The following is a 27,642-nucleotide window of genomic DNA, read 5'->3' as shown; positions in this document are numbered from 1 at the left end:
AAATGACCTGTTGTGTATTCAAAGTTCTGAGCAGAAAGGTAGGCGGGCGCAGAAGAAAACAAAAGAGACATATGGTTTTACAGGCATTTGACCCACACATTTTATTAGGTGGTCAAAGATTGCGTCCTTGTCCCATTGCCATGAAGCTTATTGTCAGTGAAATGGTATAAGAGTCCTTGTTTTTGGCCAGCACGTCTGTGTGTGGGTACATGAAGAACAACCTTGTGTGGGAATATGAAGAACACACCAGCAGTATTTATAAACCTTTAGCTGAGGTGTCAGCCACTAGCTGGATTTTTTCTGTCTGCTTATCAAATCATGTCAGTGGCAGAAGAAAAACCCTTACACAGCTCATAAGCTGGTAGAAATTAGTTTAAAAAATGTGGTCAGTGCTATTTTTGTTTAAAGAGAAACTCCATGTTTAGTATAGCTGCTAGTGATTGAATGCTTGAGTGAATCAGGGCTTAGTTGGTTGCCTTTTTAATGATTGGCACAATGTTTTCTGTCATTTTGGATTTAGACGTTCCTAAATATGGAGGTTTTTCACTGATTATTCATTTCCTTGATTCCATTTTATATTAAGGTGCTGTTTGAGGGTAAATCGTTATGCTGTAGAAATCTATGCGTTTTTCTTTTTCCCCATTGCCTCAGTTTTCACTCTAAATGCTTTTTTTCTACTGGTTACTCTATGTGTCATCATGTCTTTTGTTTTCAGGGCATCAAGGCGCATGGGAGCGCCACTTTATCATCAAGGAGACAACTGAGTGAGTGTCTCTGCTCTGATATCACCTGACTGGACGTGACTGTCTTGTAGTGGTCTCCCTTGATGTAACAGATTGGAATACAGGGGGTCTTGGTACTAAGGCTTGATTATAACCTGCAGGTCTAATCACGGTTGATTAGACTTGGATCTGCACTTGTTTTACTTCACAAATCAGCTAATACTCTGCTTATGTCATTTGTTTTCCATAATTACAATAGATGGAAGTTCGTAAAAACCTTTAGGCGCAGTCATAATTTGGATTTACGCACTTGAGTTTAGTATTTAATTGTTCATTAGAGTGGATTACTCTCACAAATAATAATTACTATTGAAAAGTTCAGAAAATGACTGATGCTAAGATTTAGATGAAGGTTGGTTATGTGGGGTAAAACCTTGGTGGGTTAAAAAATAAGCCAATCTTTTGCATAAATCAAGTCCTAGTATGGAGACCTTTAGTGTTTTGCCACCTGCACTGCCTTGTCCTGTCATGTCTACAAGAATGCTGCCTCATGTGCCGTACTGAGTTAATCCTACCCAAAGGGAGGCGGATCCACTAATGGCTCTATAAGATCACCTATTTTCTGACAATGACAATGTCAATGTCATAGAACAGCTCTGTCTGTTACAATTCAGTCCAAAAGCCAATGTAATATTTTCTGTGGATTATATCAGAAGGTATACAAGAAGAAAAAAAAATCTTAAGTGAGACAGTGGCTCAGAGCAGATCGCTATTTCCCAACATTTCGTTCTTATAAGCCACTGATTATCGCTAAATACATGGTTTTAAGCACCAAACATTGGGTCTAATCTCGCATCTAATCTCACATCATGCTGAAGTGCTCAAAACCCAAATCAAGATTTTAGCTCATTGTTAAAACTAAAGCACACATTTTTTAAATGACTTGCATGTTTTATTTTTAGGATTGTTTTTGTGCTGCAAGATGCATTGAAGTATTAATCGGTCATATTAACAGCTGGATAACAAACTATCCGGAAAGACAAACGAAATGGCCACTTTATTAGGTACACCGTGGTAAAACTGAATTGGACCCTTTTTTGGCTTCAGAACAGGCTTTGTTCTGCCAAGGCATAGATTCAACAAGGAGTCAGATCCCTGAAATGTAGGTCCATATTGACATGAAAGCATTATACAGTTGCTACAGTTTTGTTGGCTGCACATCCATGATGTAAATCTCCATTTGATTGAGAGCTGGTGATTGGGGTACAGTCCGTAGAAGATGGGTAGTCGATGGTTTAAGGGTAAAGCCTTAATTGGCAATAAAACTCAGACTGGCACAGTGGTAACAAGCACAAAGTGTGCCCCAAAAAGAAAATCTCACACACTTTTATACCACCACCAGCTTGAGCTACTCACACAAGTCAGGATTTATTCCTGCTGTTTACAACAAATTCCGCCCTTCACAATTAAAAATTTCATCTAAAAATGACACTCGTTAAACGAGGGAACTTTTTTCTCAGCTGCTTGTGTCAAATTTTACTGAATCGGTACAAACTGTACCCTCAGGTTCAGTCGTTAGCTGAGAGGTATTGTTTCATGTTCCTTTAGCCTACATTCTTCAAAGTTTAACGGAAAAAGTGTCATAATAACATTGGTTTCAACATGTGGGTATTTGAGGTAATTGTTCCTTGTATTAGAGTAGTCTGGCTATTAATAACCCATTTTCATCCAAACCCCTATTGCTCACTGGATATATTTCCCTCTTTGGATCATTCTCCATAAACCTGTGAGGTTCTCACTTTAACATTCCAGCTTATCAGCAATTTTGAAATGCTCAAACTAACTTGTCTGGTACTAATAAAACTTCATGTTCAACTTCAGCAAGATTCCCAAATGCATATAGCTCTTGACTTTTTAATGGCTGATCTACTCCCTGTGCAAAGTAGTAAATGAAAGGGTGTACTATAATAAAGTGGCCACTAAGTGTAGTTGATTGTGAACATGTGAAAGTAACACACATAAATGTCATTTTAATTCACAGAAAATGTTATGTTGAAAATATGTTGTCAAAAAGGGGGGTTAGAAATTTAATAAACTAAAAAATGTGCCAACAGAGACAAGCTGAACAAAGTGCTTTTTTTTTTTTTTTTTTTTTTTAAGTATCTGTTCCTCGCCTACCTTCCTGCACTGTATTGAGTTGTAATCAAGCATGATGTAGGTTTTAGAGCACCAGTGTATGAATGCAATATCCCCTCCTGTTCATGTGTAAACTTTGCCCTGTTCCTCTTCGCACTTTGAGCTATAATCCCTAAATGCTTTGGCCTTTGGTTGACCTCTATTACTTGTGACTTTATCCAGACCAGCTTGACGCTCCCTCCTCCCTCCACTCAGCCACATTCCCAGAATACAATTTCACTGGAAGTTGTAGGCGCAGGTCTTACCACAAAACATGCACACAGATCACAAGTCTTCACTTAAAGGCCACATCCATTTTAAACATAAAATATAAAAGTGGCTGTTTTCGTATTGTGTGTGTGTGTGTGTGTATGTATGCGTGGATGTGGATGTGTACATGGGGCTTTGAGATCCTGAACCCCCATGTTGAAGGTTAAAGCATAAAAGGCAGTAAAAGCCATTAGCTTGTCATTTGTTTGCTCCATTTACACAAGGGTACCTATGCACTTTGATGCCTATGATGAATGCATGCTTGTTTGTCAGTGTGTGGGTGCAGTTAAGTTACTTTTTTTTATTTAAACATTCAAGCAAGAAAAATGTCATCATCTTTGTGAGTGTATGCATGTATGCCCCCGATTTTTCTTCCTCATTAAACTCTGTGAGGCCTGACAGTAAAGCTGTTAAATTATTAGTTGCTTCTAGACCAGTTGCATGGAAAGCAACATTAATAAGCTCAACTTTTTCATTTGAGGAGATGAAAACAAGTGTTGGTCTTTCTGGCTAAGTGTTGAGGCAAGGGATACTTCTTGATTAATATTACGTTTAATTTGAACTAGATGATGGCACCAACGGAAAACCTCCATTTTTGAATATATTATGGGCCAAAAGTTATGTCTTTAGTATTATAATTGCCCACTTGCATAAAGATGTTGGTGCCATATTTTATTGTTCAAAATGTAATTCATTTGCAGCACCCACATTTTTAGCTAAAATAAAACGTGTCTTTAAACGGAAATATTCAAGTTGGATAAATGAATCTTTGAAGCTGGTTCACATTTTGCGTTGTCACATTGCAACCACTGACCGTAAGCCTACAGCCAGAGCTGTCTAACTGAAAATCTGTGGCAAGATTTGAAAAATGCTGTTTACAGACTTACTCCATCCAGACTTATTCAATCTTACTCATGGGTCTTGGTTAGTGGATGGTAGGCTACAGATGATTTGGGAAGAATAAAGTAGTCTGGATTTGAGTCAGTTTGATTGAGCTTTAGCTCTTTTGCAAACAGGATTGGGCAAAAACCTTATTGTCTACATCGCAAAGCTTTGGTTAGGGTGAGTTTCCATCAAAAACGTGCTTTTTCCTTTTTGAATAATGAGACAACTTGTATTATAGAGGCCTTGGCATAGGGGCTAAATTTTCTGAAGCACACATCTGTAAAGGGTTCCACTCATTCACAACACCAATGATTCTTTGAGTTTCACAAAATTACACTTTTCATAATCTAAACCAATAGCCTCAATACATTTAGTGGTAAAACCTAAAGGCCATGACTTGGAACGATCACATCCCATGTCACAGAAGTCCCATGCAGGGACATGAGGATGAAGTGCATTGCTGTGCATGGTATAGGGCTGGCCCTGGATTCTCCAGGCATACCAAGGCCAATGAGAATTCATTTGAATTGTAAATGCCCTGACTCTCTGTGATTAAGTGCCTTGTGAAGCATACATCTGCAGCTAGCAGAGCAAGTAGTTAGGTTAATATACATGTGTGGGGTACAGGTGGTCCACTGATACTGACTTAGTGGGGAGGGAAAGCAGGTGGAAGAACTGATAGAGAGACAGTCTCCCTCCATGTGGTTGTGTTTCTCTGTGCTTTTATGCATGTGTGGAGGTTTTCAAGCCTGTCCAGTGCTAGTCAAGCTGAGATGAAAGATTTCTTCTCTCAGGTTGGGGTTGCATTTTTAAGAAATGTGGTGTGTGCGTGTGTTATGTTTGTTTCATAACTCTGAGTTGAAAAAGGGCAGGAATTATTCCCAGACATGCCTCCATTTGTGAGCATCCATGCATATGTGGATGAATCACATGTTTATATCACTATTTCAGATACCTATCGCGATCTTGTTGTCTGCCCAGTAGTCAGGCAGATGAGAAAGTACAGGTGTGTAGGTGTGCGGATCCGTGAATGTGGTTTCCAGCTAGAGCTCTGTTTTCAAGGCCACACTGGATACATTCAGTTGGTCCCTCCAATCTGCAGGTGGGACTTCAGAGGGGAGAGAAGCCGCATCATCTTTAACAACCTCGATTCTATGTCATACCAGAACACAGACGTGAGAGCTGCCTCTGTGGGGGTGTTTGTATGTTTGTGTGTGCTCCAACGCTGGATAGCCGCCAGAGCACTTATCTAACTGTGATCCAGCACACCACTCACTGTGACTCCTAATTATAGACAGAGGTACTCAAACAGACACGTATACACACAGTTTGTACATCCTCTCTTGTGTACCATTCACACTAATGAGGAACACTCCCTAAGGAAGTACCCACACTCCTCTCGACTCCTTGATAGAGGCCACAGTGAGCACCTCCTCTGGCACCCTACCTCCCCATCTTCTACTTGTACAGAATGTTACACCAACCCATAAGTACACAAAGAGACAACAACAATGTGAACAAGACTAGCAACATGAAAGAGGGGAATGTAAAGAAAATTGGATGGAAAAAAGATTGAATGAAAACTGTTGTGGGGAATTGAGGAGATAAAATATGGTTTGCCAATGAGAGAACAAGCCAGCAGAGATCATGTTGAGGGAATGGATAACATGGGACTTGGAATGGCTGGTGAGACAATACAACAAGGAGGTGAAGAGATGGAGAATATTTGTTCTGTTTACTTATTGAGATCCAGAATGCATCACCACAATCCCCTCACACTCCCAATGGCTTTTCTCCGAGTCCTTCTATCTTTGTGTCCCCCTTCCTTCCCTTCTCACCTCATTTATTTCTTGCCTTTTCCTTTTCTTTTTCTCTCCTTTCTCTGTCATATCACAACATGCTGTTATGTGGCTCTCAGGCAAATCCCTAAATCTTTCAGTATTGAGCTCAGGATGCATTAGACTGTTGTACGTCCCTGTGCCATATGTTATGTTCAATAAAATATATTTTTACATATGATTGTTTACTCGACTACTTCAAGTTCAAATTTGGATTTTACAGGAGAAGCTTCTGTAAAAGCTGTTGATCTCTTACTCTACAGCACAGGTGTGACACACAGTGGTGGAGAAAGTACTCAAAAAATGGACTTAAGTAAAAGTACAAATACACAGACAAAAATGTACTCAAGTAAAACTACCACATTAACATTTGTACTTAAGTAAAAGTAAAAAAGTACTGGCTTTTAAAAATACTTAAGTATTAAAAGTAAAAGTACTTGCTGAATGCATTACCTAATCCCTAATACAATATCATCAAGTGAACCGATCGTATTTAATTTTAATACATTAGAAATGTGCCATTTTAATGAACAATGCCACAGATAAAGCATGTTTTTATTGTGTTTACTCTGTAACATAGTAAACACAAGTAATGTGTCACCACTGGTGACACATTACTTAAAGGGCATCTATTCGCTGGCTACTTTATAAGATTCTCATCCATAAGGTGCATACAATGTGCTCATAAGGGGTTGGACATGGTCAACAACAATACTCGGGTAGGATGTAATATTTAATGAATAATGCTCAGTTGGTATTAACAAACCAAGAGTGTACCCAGTAAATACCCTGCATACCATTATATAACTACTAACACCCTGAAACTTTTATGCAAGGCAGGATGGAACCAAGGTTTAATTCTGAGTTTGTAGTCTGAACGTCAGCTGAAAAGACTCATCAGACCAGGCAGAATGTCTTGAAATTGTTATTGTCCAATTGTCTTGGGCACATCAGAATTTTAGCCTCAGTTTTTTGTTCTGGGCTAACAGGAGTAGCACTAGATGTGATTTTTGGCTCCAAGTACTTTTGATGCAAGAAGCAACCGTATTTATTACTACTGCTGTTGATGCTGTGATTTCAAAGCAGTCTGCCCATTCTCCTCTGACATCAGATAAGCGTTTTCATTCTCATGTACTTTTCTCTTTGTTTGAACAATCCTCTGTGGTTGTGCATTAAATTTCCAATAGATCAAAAGTTTTCGAACAGCCCACATAGCACCAACAACAGTACCATCTATAGTTACTTAAATACTCTGCCTTCGCTATTCTGATGCTATGTTTGAACTTCTGCAAGATTGTGTTCAAATGTCTAAATGCATTCGGTTGCCACCATGTGATTGGTTGGTTCACTTTGTGTTAACGAGCAATTGAACAGATGTTCCTAATAAAGTTGACAGGAGTGTGTGTAATCATTTTCACATTACTTCCATTTCAGATGTGTTTTGGGCTTACAGCTCATGATAGAAAGGGGAATAAAACACACACCTGATTAAGTAGCGGAGCATGCAGCTGAAATCCAAACCTCCTTATATTCTTGTGTGATGAATTGTTGGTTAATTATCTGACCTGTAAGGACAAATGAAGGTTTTTGTCTATTTTTTATTAATGTTCAATTATAGCAAGTCAGTTACTGTTAAAAAATAGCAAACTTTGCACTCAGTTAAAACATGTTAAACAACACATTTGCTTACTGGTGAAAGTTTTCATTACCACTGATTAGCAGAGTTCTCTTGTTGATCCAGCTGTTGATCTCCCCTTTAAACATCTGTTATGGTGGGGTATATTTGTTCTGTCTGTTAGAATGATGTTCTTTACATTGAGGTTAACACTACACAATGCATGTGCCTTAATCTTGTGCCAGGGGGTATTTGTAACTTAATTTTACGGAAATATGGTTACAAACCCCATCCTTGGATACTTTGCTTTAACAAGTGGCTACATCTATTATGCATATTCCCTTTAAAAATATTTCATCTTTTATAATGAAAACACAGTGTTCAATAATCCATCAATGAGGATTCAGATGATATGTAATAAATCATATATGTTATTCAGTTCCCGTTTGCAAGAGTGGCTAAAAAGGATTTTTATTGTTCTCAACAGAGCTTTTAGAATTACTTTCAGTTTGAAAAAAGAAAAAGGCTGATGATTGTGTTATGCTTCATGCTTCAAATATTTATAGGTTTTATGGCTCTAAAGTAGGATGTTTGCCCTTTAAATAAGCTCTTAGATTGATCAAAAACATCCTCCAGGCATCTGCAATGAGTTTTCTAATCTGTCTTTCTCTGTCCTTTAAATAACTTTGTTAAGGTGCGACCATTTTCATTTTCTGTCTTACATAGTGCTGACAGAAGAGAACAAAGCAAACAGGACAGGACAGAAGGGACTGTGGTGGCCACTGCTGTGTGCCTCTCATCCTTTCTAACCCCACCTGTCCTGAGGGGCAGTGCAGGTGGACCATCGAGGCTGTCAGCAAAATGTTCATGTGTGTGCCTTTCTGCATCCCCGTGCGTGTCAGAATCTCCGATCTGTGCCCCCATGAATGGTTATTTTCCCCCCACAGGCAGGACACTGTGACTCAGGGAGCCAGGCACCTAACTGGGCACAGATGGCAGCGACAGACAGAACGGGACGTCTGTGACATAAACACGTTAATAAATAATTATCTGAACAATGACAGAGGGTACACCCGAGTAGACGGGAGGCGGAGCAGAAGGATAAGAGGGTAGGCTGGAAGGATACATCATCCTGATGGAGGGATGTAGATTTAAGAAAACTGTAAGAAAGAATGGAATGTGTTTAAGGTGGAAAGAAGTGAGGCTAAAGAGTGATGAAGATAAAAGATGAGGTTTAAAAAAATTAACAAAATTGCGGAAATTAAAATGTGCACCGTAGCAACAACTGTTGATCACATAGTGTCTAAGTCTGTTAGCTTTCTGTCAATTGTTTTTCAAAGTGGCTATGGCAGTATATTATATCATGTGACCAAAAGGTAACAACAAACCTCTGCAAAGAATATAGAGAGGTTGGACAGATCAGAATGAAGGGACTCTGTTTCAAACGTGGGAGAACAAGATGGTGGATTTAAACCTCTGACAATAGAAGTGAGTAAAACGATGAAGTACATTGAAAATACAGAAAAGCTTCAAAAATCTGTGAATTCTGCGTATGACACACCAATGAATTAAAAATGAGTTGTGAAGCTTGCAGAGATCATGCAGACTAGCTCGTACGAGTATATGTCCTGCGCTGACCTAGTGTAAAACTACACACATTTGTACAGAAAAGCCCCGTTTGCTCCTTCTTCTCCCCTTGTAAACACTGCCTTGCCCTCTGTCCCCTTTTAATCCTGCACCTGTTTGGCATTTATTCAGTCTTTCTTTGTTTTCTTCATTATCTTCTCTCTGCCAACTGCTTTTGCCAGTTACTCCGGCTTTCAGTGTCAAGCACCATATTTGTGACCAAATATTCATATGTTTAAGTAACGGCTTAACATAATTAGAGCCTCGGAGTTTGACTGCAGTGGACATGCATGTAACACATGCGACACCACTCTATTGTTTTCAAACTCCTCCCTCCTTCACAACCTCTCTCCCTTGTTATTGTCATATTATTTGTAACAGTGAATTGTAATTTCTGTTAATTTGTGCTTTTTTTACATTTACTAGATGGCATTTTAATAAATTTATGCTAACTGTACCACTAATTCTGATCTCTATAATGTGAACTCAATAATCATCTTCTTTCCTTTATAATAATACCTAAATCCAGGTGCTGTTCTAATTTCTTCTTGGATTATAAAACAAGGTTTTTCTGAGAAAAAAAAGTGCTTTGTATTTAAATAATTCAATTTACTGTGATGTCAGTACTGTTTGTAGTTTACATCTCTTTATATAGTTGATGCAATATCTGAGCTTTTCAGTGCTTAGAGAATAGAAGCAGACGCAATTGTTTAATTTAGAAATACATTCTGCTGGTCTGACCCTTCACATTAACCTATGCGAACATATTTACATCTACCATACTCAGTCATCCCTATTTTCCCCTTAGTATGCCTCCCATGTTTTCATCTCCTCATTTGGACTGTGTCCATATGTGTGTTGACCATGCTCATATTACACCATCTCATTTGTGTCTTTTTTTTTTTGTTTGTTTTTCCATTCGTCTACCTTCATTTGTCCGGAAAGCAGTAAGCAGCATGGTGTGACGGAGGAATGCAACAGGTATGCATGTCTGAGATGTGTCACAACACAAACCTGGGCCTGTTTTCTTTCTAAAGTTATTTTCAGTTCAGTTTCGTTTTCAAATAATGTCTTTTATAAGACACTGCAAAAAACAAAAAACAAAATAAGAGGTCGGGAATTTGGTGTGATCGTCTTGCTCTTTTTTTAAATTTTTTATTTTGATCATCACTGACTGATCCATTGTGGCAGGCCATAGAGTATGTAATGGCTGATGTGCCCTCTGGAAAGAAATAACCTCACAACTGGCCCAGCTTTGTGTGTGCCATCTGCCATCTATCCATCATTTTTCTAGCCATATACCGCTCAACCTGTTTCTCTCTCTAATCAAGACAGCTGAACATTTGATTTACCTTCGTTATGGTAAATTTGACCTCATGGGTGTAATCCAGAACATTCTATTTCTGTGTGGGTCTCAGAGCTCTCAAGTGGCTTTCTTATCCCTGCCAAATCTCCTCGGCTCTCTTCCTTTCACTCCTAAAGATGGAAATCAAAACCCATCTGTACGTTCTGACAGCATGTGTGAGAATGCAGAAAAAGGGGACTCTTGATTGACTGTGGCAACACAACTGCTTCAAACGGCTGAGACCCTATTTTCAGTATTGATTGACTGAGCTGCGTAGATTTCTAACTGTTCCAGAATAAAAGATTTAACTTTATGACTCCTAATGATATTTCCTCATCACATTTTCCGTGCTTGATGATGACAAATGCAAATTTAAGAAGTCTGTTTCTGCTGGTGTAAAAAATCTACAGGGACATTTATCACTACAAGCTTCATTGTCTAGTTCTCATAATATAACATGTGATTGATATTTTGATAATCATATTATGGTGTCCTTAAAATTGCTGCTGTTTATTATTCATTGCTCTTTTCAAATCAGCATTCATCATTTGTTGTATGTGGCATGATTCTCTTGAGATTTATAAAAACAAATTAATTTGCCTCAGCAGTCATTTGCATGCCTTAACTACCTGTCTGGAAGTAATTCATGCTGCGTGAAACCTCAGGTTGGCTGTTTTGATTGATAGCAGGTGATTTCCATAGCTGTGATTGCATTACCTTGTTTTTGGCACAGTTGGGCTTCGGGACTTGTCACAAGTCAAATGTCTCACTAAGTTTAAACTGTTTGAACTGCACCTAACACGGTGTGCAGAAATGTCTATGAAGCTATTAATTCATCAAGAATAAGAAAATAATCATTTGTTCCTACTAAAGTCAGTGTCTTTTTTTTTGTGATAAATTGCTTCGGCTTGGAGTCTTGAAGTAGAAATAAAAGTAGTGAAAGCAATAAATGGGTTAGGTAAATTACCACTCAAAGGAATGTACGTTATATGCAAAAAAATAAATAAATAAAAATAAATAAATAAATACGCCAAAATATAAAAAGCAGCATGAACATATAAAGTTACTTCTTCAACACATCTGAATCAGATGAACTGCTCATTACCAGGCCTCTGGAGGCCTGATTGACTGCTGATGAGGAACTTAAACTATTTGATTCTGGTTGGAATAGGGTTTCATCTAAAAGTTGAAACCCTATTCAACTTGCGGACTAGTCTTGGGCACCCTTCATTCAGGTGTTTTAAATGACGTCTGAAGAAGCAGAGAAATGCAAGAACCAATTAAAAGAGCTCTAGGAAGTACTGTAAAGTCACCGTTTTATCAATCTAAGCTTAGAAATCCTGGACTCAATTGTATTGAGTTTAATAACTCAATGCAGTTGAGTTATACCTCATTGAGGAGGATTGATAACTATATGCAATCCATCAATCCATCCTCAATAAGGAGGATGGATTGCTCCAAAGTCAGTGGGTTGAAATGACCAACTTGGCTTTGAGGTTGAAAACATTTTTTCCACCAATTGACATTATGAACACATTTTGAATGGATTGGATTAAAAGTCATTTTGTCTGGTAAACTGACTCAAATTGAATGAGTTTAAGTGATGTTAATTGAAATGAACTAGCTCTGGAAATGCTGGAAATCTGATGGAAATCTTAAGGGCCTGTATTCTCTCAGCCAGTGTTTTCCAACCCTGGTCCTTGAGACATGCTTTTTTATTGAGACATGTTTTATTATTTAAAAAAGGCAGCAATAATTCTGAAGTAATGAAAGGCATCAATGACTATTTTTAGATCTTTCGACATGAAAAAGCAGTTAAGCTTGCAATTCATAGTTTGTAGCAACTATTTTAACAGTGGTGATCAGTGGCGCAAAAAGTGGGTATGCAGGGTATGCAACGCATAGGGGCGCAGCACCAGAGGGGGTGCCAAAACCCCATCTGGAGGGGGCGGCGCGCCAATGGTGTTTTCCCATACACTTTAGCGCGCACATAACGAGGTAAATGTGTCAAAGTAAATGTAGCGGAGGGGGAATAAAGTGAGCGTCGCTCCTTCACCCTGATGTTCCTTCCCTCGGGTGGGGGGAGGGGGGCGCCGATCTACGTTTTCGCATCCACCTAAATAATGTGTAGTTGCGCCACTGGTGCTGATCTGTTCATCCAAGCGCAGAGCTGAGTCTCAAATTACCCTTAGATTTTTCACATCTGGAAAAGTATGTTGGTCTAGTGTATTAGTAAGGTCACTTGTGGAATAACTTAAAGCAAGAGCTGGAGCTTTGTTTTGATTTAGAAGTTATCTAATATTTGTGATTGCATGCCCTTTTTAAAGAAGGCATTAATGTCAAAAACAGGCCTTGCTCAGTATTCATCTTAGTGTTCATTCTCTATTATCAGGGCTTAGCAGCGTTTGACTATCAGCTGAGACACATAACCGTGTTCTCATTCGATTAGCCTAAATTAGACAAAATTGTCTAAGTGTGTCTGATTTTGATTTAAAAAATGAACGACTAGGACAAGACTGGGCAAATGATCAAATCAAGAGTGAGCATGGAGGATTTAGAGTAATGGGTTTGGAACAGCATGAAAAAAAACTGAGAAATATTTCAGTGCTCAGAAGAAGGCCAAGTTGCTCAGTTTTGTCTCTAGAGGGAAGTTAGCATTTTATCTGCCCTTTTCTGGTGATGTGACATGTTTTTTCCATCGCTGATGATTACAAAACAGATGTGTTGACTCAATATGACAAGCATGAAAAAAAGAATAATGTGTTGAAACAAACAAAGCAACAGTCATTTTTTTTAGGAAGCTGCGAAGCTGTCGAAATTTCTGATTCTGTCCTGCAGAATTATAGAGGCTCACTGAGATAACAACCGATGGCTCACAATATCACTAGAGAGTTGCTCTTTAAGTCTTTGTTTTTCTTCCACTCACATTTTCACCCGACCCTTCTTAGTTCACCGTTTGATTGATCTGCTTTGGCCTTTCCGCCTTAAGATACTTCATGTACTGCGCTGGTTTGCGAATTAAAATGTGATTGATCCGTTGTAGCAGCAGACAGCTCACAGCGCCTTAAGCTTAATATCGAAAGTGTGAATTTGTGCCATCATGCTGATGCATCTGTGCGTCCATGTGTTATCAACCATCTCTGTGTTTGCCTGTGTGAAGACGGTGACCATATTTGCAGAGAGCCTGTGCTGGTGTGAGAGTTGCGGAACAGCTGGTATGTCTCAGCATGTGGGGGCTCTCATGAGGAAAGCATGTGAGATTATACTGAAACACAGCAGGAAGCTACTTAAACTCTCCTTGAAACTAACCAAGCATTTCCTTTAGCTACAGTGCATCTTGTCCGTGAGGAACTCTCTTTGTGTTTCTGTGGCTCGTTGTTTGGCAGCCTCATCAGCTTTGTAGATATTTTAGTTCGTCTGTGCTCAGCAATGGGTTCATATACATTTTGCCAGCCACTTTATTAAATACATCTTGTTAATACCGAATCAGACCAACTTTAGCCCTCAGAATTGCCCTTATTCTTCAAGGAAGAGATCGGACTATAAGTCTAAATCATTCTCCAGAGATTTTTGTCTATATTGAGAATTGCATTGTGTGGTTAAGACTTATCAGCTGGACATCCAGGATGAGAATCTTCGTTTTCACCATATTGCAAAGGTGCTTTATTGGATCAAGATCTGATATTTATGGAGATTTTAGGAGTCCGGTGAACTCATCTTGTTACTGTTGCATTGTTATTTTGGTGAGAAGCAATTTCAGCAATGCTCAGTTGGTACTACGGCTCAAAAGGTCTGCCAGAAAAGTACCACCCATAAAATAACACCACAAGCACCAGCTTTAAATATAGGTACAAGGCAGAATACCATATCATTAATGCCGACTTCTGACCTTGTAGTCTGAAATTGAGACTCTCCTGACCAGGCAACAGTTTACCAGTTTGTAATTGTCCAGTTTTGATGAGCTTTGTGAAATGTAGCCATCATTTTCTTTTCTGTGACCTTCTGCTGCTGTAATCCCATCTGCTTAAAGGTTTGAAGCATTGTGCTTGAAGAAAGGAGCAGACATTGACCAGGTATTTTTTATCGTTTGCATCTTTTTTTTAAATACTCTCTATAAATGTAAGGCAGGATTATACATGAAAATCTCAGACAATCAATACTTGGAAAAGCCCAAATGGAACCAACAACCATGTCACATTCAAAGTTACTTAAATCACCTTCTTTCCCCCCTTCCTGATGCTCTGTTTGAACTTCAACATGTCATATTCATCGTGTTTTTATGATGGTTTGACTGAAACCTAAATAGTTTGACTTGCATGACAGCAACTTAAACCTAAATGGTTTGAGTTGTTGCTATGTGATAGGTTGATATCCTACCCACATTATCAAACAGTTGAATAGGTGTACATAATCAAGTGGAAGAACATGCATTCTGGCTACTACCGTAAAAGACATTACATATCATCTATGCAAGATTTTTCTTCCCTTTTTCTTGGCTCCATCCTTCATTACCCTGGTGGAGCAGGTCTTTATTAATGAAGGGACATCTGTTTCATTAAAGCAGAAAGATGCCTGGGAGAGGAAGGGATGGAAAAGCTTTAAAAGGGAGCACATGCAGAGTACAAAAATGAGCGAGGGTCAGACATGGAGAGATGCTTGATGGCTGCAGGGGGTTTAGAGGCAGACCAAGTGGACATAAAAGGCTAAATGAAATAGACATGCAAGGAGATGTCAGACCTTTAGGCAGGGATGCTCTCATTAAGACTCATGCAGTGTAGAATTGGGTCCTGCTTTTCACACCCATACATGAATTGTACCTTCACTAACAATATCACATGAATCATGATACAACAAGAATGCCACACGCCAATTTCAACCCAAACATGTGGTTCTAAGGCAGGATCAAGCGGTAAATCATTAGATTTATCATGATTATGGTAGCAGAAACGATCAACACAAAGGACAATAACGAGATTTGAACTGTATATTTAAATATAAATTTTAAACTTAATGGTGTTCAAACTTAATGAGGGTTTGAACACCATCATTAAGCAATCCCTGTTTCAGTATCCGATTTTCTGACTGCTTGTGAAGAAATAGCCAACATACAAGGACAAGGGCAGCATTTTTAAGAGGGCTTGTTTGTTTGTTCATATGGAGCAGATTCAARGGGCACTGCATCTAACAGAATTCGAAGACAAAGTAGCAGGCTGTTTTTTGGTCTTGTGCTATGCAACTGAAATATTTCTGACACTGTCCTTCGGTGCTGCATATTTGAAGCAGCAAGTGTCTGCAGGATTCACATTATTTATAATAAAATGATAGCTAACAACATAATGTAGTTACCGGTACTCATATTTAAAGTGAAGTAAATGCTTTGTCATAGTAGTAATAAGAAATTATTGGATATAGCTGTAGCAATAATTCCAAGTTTGCCACTAATATATTAGAATTTATTTTACTTAAGCAAGCCTATTGAATTAAATTTGCTAAATATATTTGTTCTTGTTTTTTTTCTCAAGTAAACAGGCTTAATGTGCAAAGCATGACACTGTTTTGTTGTGATTTTATAGAGTAGCACTCTGCAAGTACAGAACCCTGTTAGCTGATGTCAGCTGCTATATTTATCTTACTATATGACTGAGTAGAGTTTGCAGTTAAGACAAACCGCTCATAGCTTTCTTACTGTTTTAAAGTAGTGATACCCTAATTAGAGTTATGCATATAGTTCTTTATCTCTAGCACCATAAAGGTCTGTCTTTTATTACTGGAAATGCTTCTGAGTTTGTCAAGTTTCAAGTGAGGGAAAAGTGTAGCACACCTCTGTCAGACAGCTGACCAGCACCATTTATTGCTGTGACATAACATTTTTGGAGTTGTTAGTATCTTAATATAGCTTGATGTCCATGTCTAAAACTGACAATAAGCCTAAGGTTTTACAAGCCAGACATTACATCATCATGGTCTTTTTTGAAAAATCTCTTTGTTTTCCTTTCCCACAGAACACCACACAAGTTCAGCAGCTTCATTTTGGAATGAAATTATTCACCCAGTAGCTTCATCAGCATTGGGCCAAATGGAAGAAATTATAACTGTACATAAAAATAAAGTAAAATCAAGATCGAAGCAGTTTTCCATTTGAAAATATAGTACACAATAGACAATACATTGAATCATAAATCACCAAAATGAAATCAAAATAAATACATTTCTCAGAGTTGTAAAGTTTTGTCATACTATATTACAGCTGAAATCATTTTGCTTGTTGTGGAGTAGCGCTGGAAGTATACCAAGCTCCTATTAACTTGTGATTTAATTTGGCTGTCAGCTAGCAATCAAGGCCACAGACAGCTTGTTTTTATATTTAAATGGGAAGCCTCTTGCGATTACCATCTCTTTTTCAAAGGACAGATGGCCAAGGCATGACACCATTACAAGTTGTGGAAAAAAGCATGAGCTAAACATTTAAATTAACATCAACACACATAACAAAGCACACGCTGGAAATCATACATGTAAAAGGTCTAGCAGGGTTACCCTTAAGTTACAGAAGTATTTTGTAAGAACTTTAAGCGAGAAGCTGAAATATTAAGCTTTTGGGTATTCTGAAGATAATTCCATTAACAGCGTTTAAAAGAGAAAAATATGTTTTTTCCAATTTCAGAAAATATTCTGGGCATTCTAAAAAGAAGCCAGCTTGAAGATGCTTAGCAGATTTGTCAGTCATATCTCGCCATATGCAGATTTAACAGAGCGTTACTATAATAAGGGTGATGGTTGGTGGTCCATTAGTTTGCATACCATGACTGTTTTTGAGACTGATTTTTATGCCTTGTAGGCCACGGTAATTGTTATGAGCCTTCTTTCAACCAGCTGACTGACAGTGAGCAGCATTAGGTGGTGGGGGTCAGCTCTGTGATGTTCTATGTCACAAACAACCTCACAAAACCTAACCAGTAAGTTAGGTAAGAACATTTTTTGGAAAATCTAATTTTTTAAAATCTTGCTATACTTCGGTAACAACTAACACCTTGTTGGTGTATACAGTTTGTGAAGTTCAACTTTAGAGATTTATAGTTTCTTCAGATTCAAACACACATAGCTGTTAGACTAAATATGATCAAATTAAATAAGATTAAAATGATCTTTAGTAGGATTTTGTGCTAGAGCAGATCACCTCGCCTTATGTTTCCCTGATCACATTTTTTTTTTTCCACACTCATTAACTAAAAGTGACAAACCACACTTGTATGCATCATCATTTTTGTCATATGAATAAAAAAACAACTCTTTCCTGATAAATGCAACCCATTTTACTTTGCTTTTAAAACTATGCAGCTAATAAGCACAGTTAGATACACATAATTGCAAAGAGCTTTGCTCTTATTCATAAGCAAATATGAGCAACAAGAACAGTACTTTACCTTCTGCATTAAAGAAAGATAGCCCTTCTGTAATTGTAAGCACCCCTTTAAGCAACAGCTACCTCATGCAGGAGTTGATGGCCTCTTCTAGTACTTTATAGGGTGACATAAAATGCAACTAAATGGGACATTTACAGTTAACATTCAGCACAGTCCTTTAAAGGGGAAAAACACAACACATTAGATTTGAGTCATATGCAGTGTGAAGGAACTAAAGAGCAGAACAAATGGGGATAAGTGCACCAAAAGCTACTTTAACCACATGTTTAATTTGAGGTCATGATGACAATTACAAAAGAACCTCACAGGAAAAGAAATGTGTTGGATTACAAAGTGGGGGGGGAAACAAACTAAAATAGGAATGGGAACATTATGTAGTGCTTTGAGGTCGCATATGGTCACAAAGTTACTACCCACATGCACATGTTAAATGGCCAAGGTCAGATAGAGTCACAGTAGGATCACAAGGTCCCTGCAGAGGACCAGGTTATAACTGACAATTATAATTGGGCTAATTAGTGTAACAAAACCATCATCACAGTGGGTAATGACCTGGGCAGGTCAGCAAGTGTGACGGATGGATGGATGAAAGTGAGAGAGAGGCAGGTAGAGTATTAATTGTGGTAGGGCTAAGGAGAATGATGGATGGGTTAGTGGGGGGGAGTCATAGGGAGACATTTACAATTTGAGGAGATCAGTTTAGCAGATGTTGAGGGATGTATTGAAGCCAAGGCAGCATGGGTGTTAGACACCTTTAATCTGTTTTTCTCTACCTTTTGTAATGTTCACTGCCACACCAACAATCGACACAAAGTAGATTTTTTTTAACTATTTATCTAGTAGATGTTATCTTACTGGCATCCAAAAAGAAAACAAAAATATCAGGAGAAATTTGGAAAAAATTCAGTGTTGTATGACAGTGTAGGCAGAGTAAAGACAATATTTTCAAAATAAAAATATTGGTCACAAAAACAAAACATTTCTCCATAAGCCAAGACAGAAACTGATCAGGCAAGCTGTCAAGCGGTCAAAAGCAGCACCAAAAGAGCTGGAGAAATGGTCAATACTGGTTGTGTTCATCATCCAATGCCAATCGCTTCTTTTTTTGGCAGTTCTACACTATGTAGTAGTGTAAATCAAAAAAGAACAACCATATTTCCTCAAAAATGCTGAACTCTCAAAAAAATCTTATAGGCTAAGTTGAGCTATGGTCTGACGAAAGGACACTTTGAACTTTTGGACCCCACTTCCAAAAAGTATTTTTGGCTCCAAAACAACATTAAGCACCATCAAAAAATTACAATACTTGCAATGAAACATGGTGCTGGTAGCATAATGATCTAGGCTGATTTCATTTCCAGATGAAGGTGGGGTATTAGTCATGATGTATGAAAAATCCCAAATATCAGTGGCTTTTGTCACAGAACCTTTGCACGTCTACAGAACAGTAGAAGATAAAAAGGGATTGTTTATTCCATGACAACAGAGTCTAAATCAACAGAATAATGGCTTTAACAGACAAAAAATTACTGAATGGCCTACTTATTGTGCAGAACTAAACCCAGCAGAAAATCAAGGTAATGACCCGAAGGGCGCATTGGCCCTAAAAATCTCATAGATTAGGAGAGCATTTGCAAGGTAGAGTGGGCAAATATTGCTAAGTAGAGATGAGTCACACAGATGTATTTGTTCCAAAGATACACAGAATACATATAAACTGGCTGAAAACCTGCTGAAACAAAGTATCAGTTTAAAGGTTTGGATACTTATGAAACCAGTTTTTTTTTTTTTTTTTTTACAGTTTATCGTGTTTTGTCAACACAATAAACTGTAGCCTTCATGCAATTTACACATATCTTGTTTTCTGACTGGGAGTTGTTAAATGATGTTTCTTCACATAACGCATAGCACATTAAATGTTGTGACCCACCATCCACAACTTAAAGTTTAAATGTTGAAGTAATTAGGCAACATTGAATTATGTTGCCTAATTACAACATAATTGTATTGTGAAGCTGAAGTCAGATAAAAAAGATTCTTAGTTCAAGACAGAACTGCAGTGAGCATGGGTTTCAACTACATCTCAAAACCAGATTCATAATCAGACACCCATGCTTGTTAGTCATTTGTCAAGAGGAAAAAAAGAAAAATCTATCAAAAAAGCATACCCTTGCTAAATTTATTTTTTTAAACCCTCGAGCCAAGTTTATACCCAGTAAAACTCCACCAGCCCGTCATCTATTGTGACTCAGTTGGCCTCATACCCACCCACACACTCAACCACTCGCCCTTCAGCCTCACTTCACACGGGATTAAATGTCTTAGAACCAAAGAACATGAAAGAACATGACATGTGAGTGAAAGACTGTGACACACACGGGGGAGAAAAACGGGGGAATAGAAAGAATAGTGAAATAGAGTGCAAGAACAAGTGTTTTACTCTGAAAATGTTCAAAACATTTAAAACTTGGCAGGGGAATCTGAATGTATATATAAAGAAACATCTAGTTCTTTTGTGCGCCATTGTTTCCCTCATTCATTGATCCAACATAGTTCAGTCTTCTGTAGGTTTTTAATGTAAATCTCAGAACTCTGACATCCATTTAGTTGTGTGTCATTTCTGTAATTTGCCTTCCTCCCCACTGAAATAGTATGGAGCTTCAAACAGGCTGTTGCTCCAGTTTAAGAAGTCATATGAAGCTTCTTTACATTACTCTGCAAACACAACTTGAAGTCTAGTGGTTGTCATGTGTTTCTTAAATTCATTTTTAGTCATTCTGAGAGCAAGAATCTACAGTACTTCCGGAAAGTATTTGCAGTGCTTCATTTCTCCTTCCTCTTTCTAAACCTGTATAAATAACTCATCATGACACTGTGGAACAATTTTAGAATTTGTTTTGCTAATTTATTAAAATTACAAAACCAAGAACTCGCATTTACATCCTCTCTAAATGATTTTATGATCAATCCCTTCAAAGTCTGAACTTCTCAACACGGAGGTATTTCTTGTGATAAATACAAATAACTTATTGAGGTTAATCATACTATAAAAATGACAAAATCTTCTCTGAAGTGTTTGAACTCCACAAACCCAGTTTTAGAGCGGTTGTAAAAGAGCTTAAAATCTTTGTGACCTCCCTAATTAAAACAGCAAAAGATCAGTTCTAGAGCAAAGTGGAGAATACTTACAAGATTACTGACAAACTCTGGGATACTTCTCACATTAGCTTACATCAGTGTTTCTGAGTTCAAATCACACAGCATTGAGCGCTGATGTTTTTGACAGGGTGCTAAAGAAATAACATTGTTGTGCATCTGCCATTTCACAACGATCACTGGGGAAAGCCAGATGCCTACCATAAAAATACATTTAATCACGAGAATATAATTTTGAAAGGTACTTTATGCTGTTTTGTAAGGGTGAAAAAAATGAAAAAAAACAACACTATTGTGATTTTTGTTACATTTTGCAAACTTCTCCCCAAAGCTGTTTTCTTAGAAAATTCCCACTGAACGTGGAGTTGATGCCTAAATGCAACACTAATCTAACACAGGCCTCCAGACTGCAGCTGAAACAGCAGGACAGAAAAGTTTGCGAAGGCGTTTGTGTGTGCATGTCATGTGTGAGTGACTGAGCATTGAATAACGGTAGAGCTGTTGTCTCTGACACAATAATAGGTGTAAACAACACTCCCTCTTGCCGTTCTTGCTCTTTTCGTGGAACTAGTATTTTTCTCTTTTTTTCAACAAAGAATCATTAACACCAATGTGAGGAAATTTGCCAAATTTCTTATAAATTTGGACCTTCTTTAAAATGTATTTCAAACTATGTAACTAGATCTGATAACTGCCATAGTTTTAAACATGACGATAATTAGGATAGGGGTGGTGAAGAAATGTATTTTACGCTGCACAATTGATGCGGTGCAACTTGGACCGGGACAAATCATTTGGTGAGTTGAAAACAACACACTCTTTAAGAAATAGATGCTTTTTAATCAAATGACACAACTCTATAAAGAGATTTGCAGAACAAGCTAGGTTAAGGCCAATGTAGTGCATATATAAGAAGTTTAGATCGGAAAGGATCAACTTGAGCATATTATACTGATGTTTATAAATGCCTTATATTGAAATATGCTGCTGCAAAAATAATATAACAGTACTGTTGACAGTATCACATTTATAAATATTGCAATAAACAGCTTTTAGTGCCTTGCAAAAGTTTGTATATCCTGTAAACGTCTTCAAATGGTCATCCTCCTGAACAAAACAAGGTGAGATTACTCAAAATCAGCCAAGAGGCCTATGGTAACTTTGGAGAAGCTCATATTGGAGGATCTGTTGATGCAGATTTTGTTATGAACATACAAATCTGGCCTTTATGGAAGACGAAGGTAATAACGTGGCTGGTATGGTAGAAAGTGAACTGCTGTAAGTAGTACATGTACAAATAGGTCTGACTACATCGAATATTTTCTGAAATCATTCAAATCTGATTTACGGGTTCTTAGTGATCTTGTTAAAATACAGTGGGTTGATATTGCGTAGCATTGCATGGGATTTTTTTTTTTCTGACTCCAGGTTTTTAGGAAGCTCAAAAGCACAGAAGATTATTAAAGGTTCACAACCCTCAAGCACATTTACCAACTCTTACAAAACAATAATCCCATGAGGATGCAAACGCTACAATCGAACACAGCGGCGGCAGAGGTAATTTAGGATAGAGGTTGTCAGGAAGGAAGAGAAATTAGGACGTCTTTAGAAGGAGCAGAAGAATTGGAACAGACACGGAAAACCTCATAGTTGCCATGGTACCAATGGAAAGGAAAGAGGAATCCCTGTAGTGTTAAGCATACACGTCTTGCGAAATTCTCCAGGGCATTTAACCCACAGGCCCTCAAAAGCACTTCGTCCTGCAGGTACAGTCAGTGTTTCTTCCTCACGAGGCTCAGAACAGTGCAGACAATGTTAGACACTACAGGATGCATATTATGTCATGTGTGATTCAGTTTTGACTATACTGAGGATTTTGTTATGACATGAAAATGGCTCTCATGGTTTCTTGATTTCTTTGTTTTTCATTTGTCCATTGATGTGCTTTTCATGTGAACTTAAAGGCTCAGGGCAGAAGTGTGATTGTGCTTAAGTGTTGGTCCTTTCTGTGCTTAAGTGTTGGCCATTTGATGAAATGATTGAGTACCAAGATTTCCTCATTTCGTTTCTGATGCACTGACAGCTTAAGAAGAAATATTCAAAAATAAAGTAGCTTCAATCTTTTAATCTGTATTCCAGGGAGATTATAATTCATTTTAGAAAGACCATATTAACTAAAAGGATCAAAAATGGCAGTAATTCTTGGATGCTGATATCCTCTGACACATGCTTTTAATGTTTTATTAAGCTGAATTAATATGAATAATATCACACTTTATTAACCCGCAAAAGTGGAATTGGCATACTTTCACTTTTGCGGGGGAAGAAATCTGTAAAATGTAAGAATAAATAAGCATTATAGACAGCCTTGATGTAAAGCTCTCATTAAGTTTGGAATGTAAAGGTAAGCAATTGCACATTCTTATTATGCAATGTGTCCATGTCTGTGCTTCAGTCCCTTCCATCTCAGTTCTTTGTAAGAACTTTGAAACTTCTCCTCAGAGCGATGGTATTTAGTTTGCAAATCTTACCATCTTAAATCTGCCAAATCTACAAATTAACTTGTTTAGAAGTTAGGGGCCTCATTCCGAGCTTTTGTGATTTTGGACAGCCTATCCTCATGAACAAATCTTCTACTGGCTGAATTGCACATGGAAATAGAGCTAAGAATGCCAGAAGTCCCAGTGAGCACACCGAGCTGCAGGATCCGAATCTTTTTGTCAAACAAACAATCAAACAAATAGTTAAATAGATTTCAATATTGCTAGCATCAAACGTCAATAGTGTTTTTTAGCTTTAATTAATCAATTTTAAATATATGTAACATTAGAGTCTAAGAAAAATTGTTACAGAATGTGTAGAATACAGTTTTGGGCCTCATAATTCTCTTTAGATGCGAAGTTACAACAAAACCTCTGGCAATGTGATACCTGCTAAATATTCCAAGTACTATGAAATAACTATATCACCTAACAAAATACTGTGGTGTGGACTGTAGCAGGACCACATTTAATATTTTATTAGGCTTTAACGTAACCATTACAACAGAAGGACCTGCAAATCTGCAGATAGTAATTATGTTCAGTTGAGAGAGGTGGACCTGCGGTTTATGGGGCATGAACACTTCAGGCTTTATTGCAACAGTTACAAATATCACCAGCAAGCACTAATTAAATTATAATATTGTAATAATTAACTATTGTAGATCATAGTACGCTTATTGGGCTTTTTAAAGGTTTTGTGAAATTATTCTGTTTGTGTTGGGCTTTCTTTAGTTGGACTTTTAATCTTTTTACTTTTTATACTTTTAGTTATTCTTTTACTAGATTTTGGATCACAATTTGTATCTACTCAGTTAAATTCATTACTCACTCTTATCCTCTCACCTAATAACTGCTTCTAAGAGCAATTACCCTTGGTCTTTTCAATTATTCAGACTCTCATTTCGTGTATGCCTGGCTTTGTGTTTCAGTTTATTTTCCGTCCATGCTGTTGCAACCCAATCCCAATGTTTGGTCTTTCAGATTTGGTTAAAAAAAAAAAAAAGCTTTGCATTGTTTCTTTGGTATTCTTATTATATCAGGTAAACACATGTCCTCTCTTGTCGTTTGGTTTTCTCTATAGGTCCAGTCATCCTATATTGTGGGCCATCTTTATCTAGACTAAAAGAAGTATATAATGTTAATAAAAGTCTATGTAGTCGCACACAAAATTACAATCAACTTCTATGTAATTTATAGTGCACATTCTCGCATAAACTCTTGTAGTATTGATTTTGTTTTCTTTTTAACCAATCTTCTTTTTTTTATGCAATTTCCTTTGGAACATTTTTGTTTCAGCATAGATCTATTTTGCCTTACTTTGCAGAAAGCCTAAATGTGAACAGATTAATCTCAAAATTATAGAGTCAAGTGATACGAATTCATCAAAAAGTAAATTACATGAGGAGATTCACAGCTTTTTCCTCATCCTTTAAAACCATATCTCTGTTGTAGCACTGAATTGTGCCTCTGTGAAATCTATAGAAACCATCAGTTAATTATCTCACCTTTAACATCTTTTTTTTTATAAATCCATTTGTCGAGGCTTGTTTTTGATATTTTTTAAATGCTCTAGATAATAGCTTATAATTATATCTGCAGTAATTCAGTTTTGTAAACAATAGAAAAGGAAAAAAACCCTAGAGGATGAATGTATTTTTAGGAACAAATTGCAAACAGAAATGCTTTTTAGCTTCAGCAGGAAAAAGATGAAAGACTATTTCCCCTTGAAGGACAAGCCTATTTCAGATCTATACAACTCTACCTGCAGTCTAAAAACATGGTTAATGCTTTCTATTTCTCTGCTGAAAATTTATAGACAATTTGGCTGTATTTTATTCATAACTCTGAATATTTATCAAATATCTTGCTATGTTTGTTGGAAATTAAAAAAAAAATTCATTGTATAACTTGTCTGGGATTTGCGTCTTTTAAACTTCCTATTTTTTTATTTTTCATATAAAAACATTGCCTGGTCTATTAACACAACAGATTTTACAATCCTCTATAGAGTCATCGAAAACACGAAACATATTCACGCTGTTATTTGCTTGTTTCAGTCCATCATCCAGGCATCCCCAAGAGTTGCATTCAATAATTTGAAAAAGATTAGATTTGGGAATTATGAAAAAGGTCAATTTTCACTCTGAGAAATGAGAAGACGGCAACACAGTGATGTGTTTACTTCATTTAAACTGCTGATGTACTGAAGAAAAGAAAAGGAAATTGACAGATTTGTGCACATAAAATGATATGTATAAAGATGTTCCAGAGATGTACATGAGCACCTTTTATGTGAGGTTCATGTGATTGGGTGAGATTGGAGGCAATTAAGCCAGAAGAGGGTATATTTGTTAGGGAGGAGTCTGTTAGAAACACCCCGTTTCTAATCTGCCATCAACAATCACACGTTGTACTTATTGAGTGTCATTAGTATTGGATTTTGTACATATATAAATATGTATATTAAGTACATTATTTCTACTATATTCACACAGATTTCAGCAATGATTACCATTATAGCTTTCTTGGTTTTCATTCAGTTAAATTGTAATTTCCATAGTATTATTGCATCTTAAATCTTAGATTTTAATTGCAATATGTAACACTTGATTTCTGTTGTTTACCCACCAGTGTGCCTCCTCACACATTTTTATTATTTGCCTCAATAGGCGCAAACCATAGCTGGCCCTTGACGGGTCGATTATTTTTCTGTTGAGACTTTTTTCTGTGATCATAAAATAACAAACACGGTCATTAACAATACTCAGAAATGCTGCGATGTTTAAACTTTAATCGGTACCAAGTGCCCCAAAATCTGCCATGTAAATTTCTTCCACACCATTTCACCACTAGCGGCAGCCTGAATTGTTCATATAAAGTCAGGACAGATCGAAGCTGTGACACACAGCTTTAGTTTTCAATCCTTAGTTGATGAGATTAACACTCAGTTTGGTGTTCTGCCTCAAGTTTCATGTCAGTGCAGGTTCAGAGAGGGTATTCCTCACAACCTGGTTGTAACAAGTGGTCATTTGACCTACTGTTGCATTTGTATCATTCCAAACCTGTCTGGCTATTCTCCTCTGACCTCTCAGGTCAACCCAAAAAATGTAACATTAATCTTTACTACTGGCTCTCTCTGGATATTATGTCCTCTGTAACCCAAGAGTTGGCGGTTCATAAAAATCTCAGTAGATCAGCAGTTTCTGAAATACTCTGACCAATGCATTGAGTTGCTGCCATGTGATTGGCTGATTGTTTACTTGTGGTAACTAACACTTGGACATGTTCGCTTAATAAAGTGGCCAGTGAGTGTTTATCAGTAGATTATTTCCCTAAACTCTGCCTGGCACCCATTTTCAAACATAAGATGCAATACTTTGTTCCTTCTCCACACACAGAAGCCAATTACATGGCTCTTATTAATGTAGTCGTCCCATTTGAACGCAGTTAATCATGCACGGAGTGGCAGGAGGATAGAGATTAGGCAGCATGAGCTTACATATCTTGTAACATGTCATGGGGATAGTTATTTCAATAATGGAGCACAAGTTACAAAGAAGTTGTAGGGGTAGAGTTAACTTACAAACTGGTTGTCATGGTGGTGGTTAAGTAAAAATGTCATCTTTCTTTGTTTTTTATGTTTTTGTGTCAGCATATCAACTTTCATAGAAATCCATGAAGATCTCACAATCGATCTACTAATCTTGCAAAGTCACTAAACATATAAATTTCAAACGCTCTTGGAAGTGCGCTTACATATGGCCATGCAGTGGACACGTTTGCATGCAGCATTCTGTCACAATGTTGGTATACGAAGCAAGGTGACAAGTGGAGGCAAGAACTCATGCAGGGCATTGAGCTCGCACACACATGCAGCTTCAGGGTACAGCGTAGAGAGAAGCACATTAAATCAGGCTCACATCAAGTGTAACCCTCCCTCAAACACATCACATGCTTACAAACATGCCAGGGGAAACACAGACACAGTCTCAGAACAGGGTGGTCTAACGAGCCTCTGGTGATTCAGGACAGATTCGGGACAC

The 27,642-nt window shown here is 37.6% G+C and overlaps 1 protein-coding gene across 5 annotated transcripts in view; it reads left to right on the top strand.

Annotated features, from left to right (window-relative positions):
• Positions 1-27,642, top strand: part of ccser1 (coiled-coil serine-rich protein 1) — a 138,813-nt gene that overhangs the window by 90,487 nt on the left and 20,684 nt on the right. For 2 of the 5 annotated variants that reach the window (XM_008418423.2, XM_017306821.1), the window contains exon 11: positions 716-764. The exons of 2 other annotated variants lie outside the window; for them this stretch is intronic. In XM_008418423.2, the coding sequence (XP_008416645.1) occupies positions 716-764 (49 nt within the window). Of the gene's footprint in view, positions 1-715; positions 809-27,642 lie in introns of those variants that run through there. One more of the 5 variants, XM_017306822.1, reaches the window with a different exon arrangement.

This window comes from Poecilia reticulata, linkage group LG9 (assembly GCF_000633615.1).
Source record: "Poecilia reticulata strain Guanapo linkage group LG9, Guppy_female_1.0+MT, whole genome shotgun sequence".
Lineage (NCBI taxonomy): Eukaryota > Metazoa > Chordata > Actinopteri > Cyprinodontiformes > Poeciliidae > Poecilia > Poecilia reticulata.
The sequence above is the reverse complement of the archived record's forward strand: the minus strand, read 5'-3'. Positions and strand labels throughout refer to the sequence as shown.